General features: G+C 36.7%; 1 protein-coding gene across 7 annotated transcripts; it reads right to left on the reverse strand.

The window, feature by feature from the left end:
- On the reverse strand, positions 1–5,630 carry LOC128228644 (uncharacterized). 7 transcript variants are annotated; one of them, XM_052940069.1, is made up of 8 exons: positions 5,188–5,628; positions 4,505–4,643; positions 3,952–3,992; positions 3,722–3,808; positions 3,260–3,458; positions 2,948–3,037; positions 1,600–1,677; positions 1–1,368 (listed from the first exon to the last, which is right to left on the reverse strand). In XM_052940069.1, the coding sequence occupies exons 3-8, from the start codon at positions 3,990–3,992 to the stop codon at positions 1,039–1,041; spliced, it is 825 nt and encodes a 274-aa protein (XP_052796029.1). In that variant the 5' UTR covers positions 4,505–4,643; positions 5,188–5,628; the 3' UTR covers positions 1–1,038. The 7 variants fall into 7 exon arrangements, with proteins under 7 accessions (XP_052796029.1, XP_052796028.1, XP_052796033.1 ...); XM_052940068.1 differs by having other exon boundaries at positions 4,505–4,721; XM_052940073.1 differs by lacking the exon at positions 3,722–3,808 and having other exon boundaries at positions 4,505–4,721; positions 5,188–5,630.
- Between the last annotated feature and the right edge of the window lie 4,665 nt (positions 5,631–10,295).

The raw sequence follows: 10,295 nt of genomic DNA on the forward strand, positions 1-10,295 counted from the left end.
TATTGCAAAAAACGTTTTCATAATTGATTAATTATATACCATAATACATAATAAGTCAACTTATGTATGGAATTGTTACTGAATGATTGACAGTGGAATACTTGTGAGAATAGCACAGAAGTAAAACCGAATATCACTTTGCATGCTTTATATAAAAGACAGGCCCCAATTTCTCGAACACTTCAGTCCCTTTATAAAACAAGATCAAGATAAGCCCCTCATATTTGTTTTGGTACGATTTGCGCAAAATTCCCATTTTGAAAGATTTTGCTGAATACAAACACATAATATTTAAGATAATCACGATATACTTTTTTCTGTAGAAAAATGCACTTGACGCAACAAATTAAGCTTAATAAAGCTGTAGGGTACTTAAGCCTGTTTCGCTTAAAATAGCTCGAGAAAATGGGGCCGGATAAGTGTATTGTATTCTTTTGAAGCGTTTTCAAGTCTTATGCTCGACATCAAATTAAGCGACGCATTTCTTGTCATGAATAGTATTTTAACACTTTGGAGACCTTGTCATAAACTGTTTATAAAAAAGTTGAACAATTGTACTTGAATGTTGTCTTTATTGTGTAGGTTTTGTTTCACTTCTCATTGGATTTTTCGCATGTCGCTTGCCACGTGCTTGTTTATTAACAGTCTTCTTTGGTAGAGCAAATGCATTTTCATGGTTGGTGGAAAATTCACGGTCTAGGTCCTGTACCTCATTAATGCTCCCAGATGTATCATTTTCAAGTTTTAAAGGCTCACCAATAGATGAAGATGTAACATAAGTTCCGTTCCTTTCAACCCCAACTGGCTTCTTTTTTGTTTCTTTCTGCTTGGCCTTGTTCGATCTTGGTGGTCGGACTGGAGTGGTTACTTGAGCACAATTAACTCCTGTCTCTGTTACAATTCCTTCGGATGTCTCGCTTTGTGACGATCTATCTATTGTATCATGTATTAAATCGTCCACACCTGTGCTTGTTACAATGCTGATTCTTGAAACGAATCGCTTTTCTATTTGTGTGCTTCGTCTTTCTAAGCTGTCATCTATTTGAGTATTGTTTTCATCAAATCGGTTGCCGCTGTGAGTATTTTTTTAGGCTGCGCTATGCCTTTAAGGAGCATAGGTCCTCCGTCATGCAACAACAAAGCCGGCCAGACAACGAAATCATACCGTGGTCCACGTTTCGTATACTCTCTGAACATACTTTTATCAAAACAATCGTCTGCATTGACTTCCCCGACCAAGCATAAGGGTGGGTCCTGTATAGATATAAGCCAACATATCTCTGTAGCATTTTCCACAAAAAGCATAACCTCAGCTGTTCTTCTGCAGGCGTCTGGGATCCAGACTTCTAATACACGTTCAAAAATGGTCTAAAAAGAAAGGACATTGTAATTTGTCTATTAAAACAGTTCTTGTTTACCAGGTTAATGCGGATACAAATTTAAGAATACAGCAGTCACAAAACGACCACTTCGACGAGAGAGAAGTTATATATGCATGTCATACAGACGATAATTCATTATGAATTAATTCAATCAATGTATCTACACATAAGTATTTTATTAACATTATTCATTGGATTTGACAGTTAAATTTCTTACCTTCTGTAAATCTGGTAAGAATTGTTTAAACTGTTTCTTTCTGATGTCTTTGAATTGTTCAAGTTTGTCGGAAGGTATCTGAAAAAAACAACAACAACCGTTCAGAGTCTTTTTTGATCGCCTGAACATTAAGCTATGCAACTTAACTAACAGACAAGGCTCATTGACTCAAAAGGATGAAACTGCCATTTTATGAATAGCCAAATATAGCATTACTGACAATAAGGTTTCTTATCTATGCGGCAACATAACGAACACAAGACTGTGCCATGTGTTGAGTACAATAAAAATAAATAAAACGCCGTCATTTTACTGAAACAGAAATGGTGAATGTCATTCGCAAGAGAATATGTAATACAAATGCGTCTCCGTAAGTGCAGCACCGTATCGGGTCATCTTCCAACCCCGTAACGAAAATATATCACGTCGATACCCTAGGGGTTAACATTGATCGATTTGTTGGAAATCTTTCATTAATTCATCGGAATCGATAAATATACGCCATTTGTCCCTATTTGAAAACAAATATATTGGATAACCCAGTCCTGGACCATTGGCGTTGCGTCATTCATGTTGGAAGCGTGATATAAGTTCATATAACCAAATCGAAGGATATGGCCGATTAATATATACATTTAATAAGCCATTAAATGTACAGTTGAATCGCGAGAATTAAAACTATTTCGACCATAACGTGATTTTTGCAGAAACATTTGAATTTGGACGCCTTTTTCAGAATCAAAGTTTTGATAATGATAAAATGTCATAAGTTTAATGCTACGCTGTTTACTAATTCATTGTCGTTTATCCAAACTTTAGGTGGCGGGTGGACTGAGAATGTACGAACGAACGACGTCCACCATACGAAGCTTGCACTAAACTTCGTTTTCAATAAGATAATATGGTCATAGTGTATACCTCCTTTGATATAAGCTAATATGACCATAACATGCACCTCGTTTTTCATATTAGGCACTGCATATTGTATGAGCTAAAATCGTTACAACCCGCAGTTAACTAACTGTAAAATTTCATTTAAACCAATTTCAGTGAACTGTTGATACCTTATTTGAGCATTATTGTTCTGTACGTACAATACGAACTAAATATGCTATTTACAATCTGCTATATTGGACCTGCAATGACGGACGAGCTGACGTATTGAATCTGGCAAACTGGACCAGCTGCTAAATTGGACGAGCTAGGTGCCATTTAGAAAGGGTAAAGATAGTTCTACATATAATCTCTTTACTCCTTATACTTATATCATATCAATAAGAACACTCTTTAATAGTGATACGAATATTGACTGTGATTTCTCTGGGAGAGGAAATTTATATGAACATACCATTGTGGCGTTCCCGGTAAATATGCGAAAAGCTTCCCTCAAACAAAAGAGGTCATTTTGTGATTTCGATCTGCAGACATCGTATATATGCTGAAATTAAGACATCTGGGTCATGCATTTATAAAGGAAATATGTTTTCTTTCTCAAGACATAATTGTTTTATATGAATGTTATCCCGATTTGAAACAAACAATAAGCGCAGGTAAATGAATTTTGAAATGGAACAAATAATATATAAAAACTGTACGTGCATGTGTTTGGATCAAATTTAGAAATCACATAAGTAATATTTCTAGCAGTTTGACGAGATACCATCAATATATTGAAGAGAAGGTTTGTGGCTTCCACTTCAGTCATGTTCAGTTCAAGAAGCTTTTCATACGCCCCTGTATACACTGTGTCATAAAACTCAGAAAACTGTTCTGCGATCTTCGTTGGACGGTAAGGGTCGCTGAGGTATGCAATGTTTGGGTTATTGTTCAAGAGACGATCCGATTCCAATCGACTTAACCTGGAACATTTACATATAACATGGAAATTCCTTACTAACATTACATTGTGTATACTTCAAGTAAACTTGGACATTAGAGTTGGCGCGCGCCGGGTGAGTTCCAATCTAAATCCGCTAGTGATATATATTACATAATTCAATTGTCAATGGATACCCCACGGGTATATACGAGTATGCGTTGATTGAAGACATACTTGCCATGTGAAATAAATAGATATGTTTTCTATCTAAAACACTAGCTAGTCCATGTGTGTGAAGTATACCTTGTTCTTAGTTCGTCATTTTCTTGTTCATACTGCCTTAGTGCGACTCTCAAGCTCGATATTTCCGACTCTAATTCATTGATTTTCCTAAATCAATAAAACAAAACTGGTTTTAACCAGGAATTTATTCAAACTCTAAACTTTGATGAGACTTCTAGGTCAATGATTTATGATTTTCATATATCTATCATCTTTACAAGTATTGAGAAATGGTATATTTTTCCACGTACCTTTTGTCCAAATTTAGTTTCTTTTCGCTTTGTAACGCCATCTGAAATTAAATGAAAAAAATACCAAATAAATAAGTCTGACAGGAAGATCGTTCGGAAACAATAATTACATGAAACGTATAAAAATAGCTGTCCCGATTTGTTTGAGGATAATTTAAATAGACAGTATTGATCGGTGAAAGACTGTTCACTTCACCTACACCGACTTTAGTGTATTCAATAATTCCAGTGGCCAATACACTAAATATATTCTCTATGGACGGAACAAGTAGTGTAATATCAAGTTTTTATATAATAAATGTACCGTTGTTTTGATGTCTTACTGTTTTTATTTCCATGTATATTTCTGTCAATGAGAGAAAGTTAAATGATATGTCTTGTTCTGGGAAATTGTGTCTGAAATAAAGGTTTCAAGTTTTAGCATATTTTTACATAATTATATAACGCAATGCATATTTTTTGCAACATATATAAAAACACACATGAACACAAGCGCAATCTCACGCGCATGCATTACCACACACAAACACGCACGCACGGATGAAAAACTTACATTTTGCGTTAGCGTGCTTGACTCAGCTTCACATGACTCAAGATTGTTTTGATTTCGATGTTGGTCTGTTTGTTTTTTAGCACCACGAATTGGTATATTCCCAATTTAAGTTCAAGATTCGTTCGGTATTTTAGATGTTCTTTATTTTATGTTGGCATATTAATAAATTAATCCGACTTCAAAGTTTAACACACATAAACCATGAAATAATTGCTTACTTAGGTGTGAGGGTATTGAAGATATAAGTAGCGATAAGTTTCAAATTTCGATTATATACATTTTGATCACTTTACACCAAGGAAGTAACAGCTGATATAAAATTGAAGTAATTGAAGATATACGTAACGCTTAGTTAAAACTGTGTACATTTTGATAACACTTGTCCTATATAATATTACCTATTAGTATATCACAGTTTACATCTATTGTTTGGAATATTTTACGAGCGCTACTCTTATAAAGCAAAATACTAATTTAAGCTTTTCCGGACTAATGTTCCCCGAACGATTACTCAAATGATTGTATATAAAACAATAATGAGATTATAAGATCACCATCGTAATTACAATGAATTTCTAACAATTTCGTTTTGACTTTAAATCATTGTGTTTTTTTAAAATCTTAAATCAATTAACCGATCAAATATTGATAAACTGTATTCACATCTCTACATATCATTTTACCTTTCCCTCTACCACGATGAGTCTTTTCTCAACTTCGTCCGGTCAACATAACTAAACTACAAATTAACATAATTATATGGGTCAATCTGAAGTCTATCTTATTCTTCTTCTCCTTAATTATAACCTGAATTGCTGCATTTCAAACGATCCGCACAATTTCTCATGTGTATCACCGATTAACTTACGGTTAACAAACCGACTTAATTATTTTTTAACACCAAACAATTTCAAGATCCTGAAATAGCTCGACTGACAAAGCAAATTGCAATAGATTTCTCAACACTATTAAACATCCTGCTCCTTCGCATAAAGATAGTTTGACAAATTTGCGTTCCTTGATTTAAGCAAATATAATGACGAAAACAACCACTGAGACGTTTGATTTGACTTAAAAGCCGTATGCTAGGCTATCTTATTTAAAACATCTGTTTTACCCACAAGTCATTTTGTAATATCTCAGGTATGTAGGTCGCTAGTGAGCATGATTCATTGTAAGAATGATTGAAGAAATCAATTGGACCCATTGTTTTGATAATTTGGCTGGGGTATGCAAGATACAATATATGTATTAGCATGGATCCCAGTTAATAGCCTTGAAAATTTGAGGACAATAGTAGAACGTTTGCCTATACACATTAAATCAAAATGCAGGTAGGTTGATAAGGCTAGTTCAATTATTGACGAACGCCGAGAACCAAACTAAAATGATTGAATGAAGTTTGTTGAGAAGCGGCTTACCGTCATAAATGTTATGTATTGGCGATTCTCGCTGCAGAATGCATCAATTAAGGAATATAAAGGGCTGGTGTGAATGGGTCGAAATGTAAAAGAGTAAACAATTAAGCCACAACATAAAGTAATAAAGATCAAGTGCCAGCAACGCGTATATTGTCGTGTGTCTTCTGTAAGGGTATAAACTGACTGCAATGAATTGAAACAAAATCATGTTGATAACGAAACAATTCATAAGGAAGCACAAAAAGAGCGACATTTGTTTTAACTTGAAGCCCATCGCATGGTATTGTAAGACGCAGAGCGGATTTGACGTACCGGGATGCAGAATGAAACATATACCATGCTGCATAGGGGTAACCAGAGTATCACAATGGGCAGTTGCGCATCAGAAAATATGAGTGGTTGTGGCACTAAGGTATGTCAGCGAATCATTCCAGGAGCCGTAGATCGAGGTTCGAAGATAATGCGAACCTACTAGTATGTTGAGTTGGATGCGGGGTCTGATATCACACATTTTAGCGATTCTCTGCTTTAAAGACAAGACACTAACGGGAAGTCCTTAGAGTTTTCTTAAACAACAGTTGATGAAAGAAAGGAGAAAAAGGCATAGAGTTTAATGGTGGATTCTTATGACAGGAAGGGGCATTTGACATTTCCGAGGGTGTGGTCTGTAGAACTTCTACCTTTGTTTCTGGATTCACTTCTGAGATAATCGGAATTGCCGAAGTGGGATCACTTTGTTTGCATTGGGTTGCCTAATGTAGACGCAGATAAAGCTGGGCTATTGATTGGCAGTGACACACCGGAAGCCTTTTGCGCGGAAGTAGAAAGAAAAAGTAAGCACAGCGAACCATGTGTTATAAGATCGATTTCAGGTTGGACGATCATTTTGCCAACAGGTAAGGTGTCCACAAGTTCGAGTGTGAACGTAAATAATCAACATGCCGATGTATTACAGCAAATGACAAACTCTGTTCTGAAGCTAAGCGGGATATGTCTCAAGATGCCTTGACCAAGGAGCATTAGGTATAATAATGCAGACAACAACTAAAGGGGATGGATATTACAAAATCGGACTACTTTGACGCGATCACAAATATATACCACATTACAAACACATGGCACACACACGTATAGCAGGCCTTAAAAGAAAATTGCAAGGTTGTAATAACTTGCATAGAATGTAAAGTGATACAATGATAGGCTATATATTGCAAGGTCATGCAAAACGATTATGCGAAAATGAGACAGAGAGTAAAAGTGAAAATATTTGGAACATCCCACATCACCCAGTTGTAAGCCCACGGAAACAAAAAGGTAATATAAATATTTGACTGCGCTTCAAAATACAAAGGTATGTCACTGAATAATCGGCTGCTTAAAGGTCCCGATTTAGTAAATAGTATAGTAGGAGTACGTTTGAAACGCATTTCAGAGAGATGAAATGATTGCTTTAGTGGCAGATATTGATGCTGAATTGCACCAAGTGCGGTCGATGGATGAAGACTGCCAACCGCTAACATTTCCGTGGTGGCCCGAAGGGGACTTAAGTCGACAGCCTGAATTCCACCAAATGCAAGTGCATTTGTTTGTAACAACGTCCTTGCCGAGCTGTGAAGCGCATGCATTAAGAAGAACAGCAACTGACAATGCAGAAACGTATACACCGGAATTAACCTCAACACTGGAGAGGAACTTATATGTAGATGATGAAGTCAACCAACAAGGAAAATGCAGTATTGCTTTGTAAGGATCTCCGAGAGATGGCTTCAGAATTACAAAGTGGATGTTGAACTGCCAAGAAGTTGATTCAATCCCACTGGAGCAAGCAAAACCGTATGTAACTGTCTAGAAATTTGAAAGCACACTTTGTCTTCAGTGGAACATACAAGATGATACTTTCTATTTTGACGTACATCTGAGGTAACTACAAGAAGAAGAGTTTTATCTGTAGCGAGCCATTTATACGATCCGGTAGGATTCACAGCTCCAGTGACATTGACTACAAAGTTGATACTACAGAACGCATGTCGTCAAAGGTTAGCGTGGGTTCAAAAACTTAATGAAGCAGACTAAGAAAAGTGGGGTGATTGGCTTTCAAATTTGTTATTTTTGATAAAGTTGCCATTTGTCATGATTGAAAAGTGTCTAAAGGCGAGTGACCTTGACAACTCTTCATGCACTGTAAAGCTGCATATGTTCAATGATGCTTCACACTACGCCTATGGAGCAGCAGCAGCGTACATTGAGATATATGACAAACAATGAAACGGCAAATGCTCATCTGTGATGAAACAATCAAGGTTAGCGCTCATCAAGACAGTAAATAAACAGAGACTTGAATTAGCATCTGCCAGGTATCAGTCAGACTGTTTCAGATGCTGATGAAAGAACTGGACATAAAGATTAACAACTTCTATTTTATGGACCGACCGGTAGTTCTAGGATAGTACGAAATACTTCACGGCATGAATCCAGCTGACTAGCCTTCCAGGGGTGTACATTCAAAGGAAAGAGGAACACTTTTTATATGGTTGAACGGACCAAAATATTTGAACATGGAGAAAGAGAATTGGTTATAAGAAACGGATGGAATCAAGATGAAATACGAATATGTTGAAATGAAACCAACTGTTGTGGCTAGCATGGTCCATTCACAATGCCAGGACGGGGTATCAGATATCTTCAACGGATACTCCGATTGCTATAAATTGCAACAATCTGTTGCTTGGCTGTTAGGTTTAAGACATTTATGATACAGAGGCACTTGAAACATATTCACATTTGGTCGTTTATCAATGAGATAATTTAAATAGCCAGGAAGTGTATACTAACGAGTGTTCAGAAAGGTCCCTATGGTGAAGAATTGAGTAAACTGACTACTCATAAGAAGATAGCAGCATCAAGTTCGCTGGAGCAACTGTGTCCAATGCTTATTGAGGGTTTACTATGATCTCAGTACACTGCGTTTTTCGAGGATAGCAAACATCCGATCATTTTACCAAGCAAACATCACGAGCATAAATTATAGTACGGAAATATCACGAACATAATCATCATATGGGAGCTTATAATCTTTTATCGTTGACCCACGAGTGGTATTAAATTGTTCACGGATTAAGGACAATGAAACGCGTAGTAAGTGCATGCATTGAGTATAAACGGCGCTTTTAGGAAACACAAAGGCAACAGACAAAGGCACCATTGCCAGTTGAGAGGCGTACACCGGACAAACCTCCGTTAACGTATGATGGTGTGGACTACTTTATATGTCAAGCTCGGTCGAAGCCAAGAGGAGCGAAACGGGTGCATGTTTACGTGCTTGACGACACCAGCAGGGCACATTGCAATCGCAAATAGTTTAGGGACTGACTCGTGTGTATGTACATTAAAACGTTTCATGAGTGGAAGATTTTAAATGATAATAGTACGAATCTTTCTTCCGGAGAAAGGGAATAAAGTGTAGCGAATGTCGAATTGAACCAGAGTTGTATCATGAATAATTGTTGCAAAAAGACGTAGTATGGCATTTAATTGCTACATATGCGAGCCACATGGAGTGTGGGAAAGACTGGTTTAGTCAGTAAAGAAAGCCATAAAATCGGTAGTCAAAGAATAGCTTTTGAATGACGAACCACTAAATGCTTTCATGACGGAGACAGAAAGGATTGTAAATACATGTACGTTTATTCCACTTGTAGGCTTTAGCAGAGATGACAATTATTGTAAGCGTTTGTGGCGTCAAGTTCAGTATCTTGCAGACGTATCATGGCGACGTTGGGTAAAATGCTATGTACATGGTGTACTTGAAAGGCAAAAATGAAAATATGTACAACAAAATATCGAGCTAAATGATCTTGTTATTGTGTATGATGAGTCGTTACCACGTGGATGTTGGCCACTTGGACTGGTACAAGGGGTAAGCAAGGGGCGAGACGGATTGGTTTGCTCGTACAAGGTACATATGAATGGATCAGTGGTGGTGATTATGTCTGCTAGAAAACAGTGCATTAAGACGTTCATGCTGCTTTAAAATATAGAAAAGGAAACGTAGTTTTAAAGTTAGAAGTTGATCATGTAGTATATGAGGGTTGGTATATAGTATGCATTGGTATACTTTCCATAACCACTTATTGTGTAACCGTAAACACCTTTTTTGTTATGAATCATTTAATTCCTAGTTGCTTTAGGTTGTAGAGTGAATGAAATTAAAAAAAGGGTTTATTAAGGGACGGTGTGCCGCAGCTAGGAACATGTTTATTAAATGCATAAGCTTTGTAAGCGTGTATGATTAATTGTAAGAATGGTAGCAGAAATTAATCGAACACATCCTTTTGATAATTTGGCCGGGATATGCAATATGCGTATACAAT

The sequence above is a fragment of the Mya arenaria genome, chromosome 3, assembly GCF_026914265.1.
Source record: "Mya arenaria isolate MELC-2E11 chromosome 3, ASM2691426v1".
Lineage (NCBI taxonomy): Eukaryota > Metazoa > Mollusca > Bivalvia > Myida > Myidae > Mya > Mya arenaria.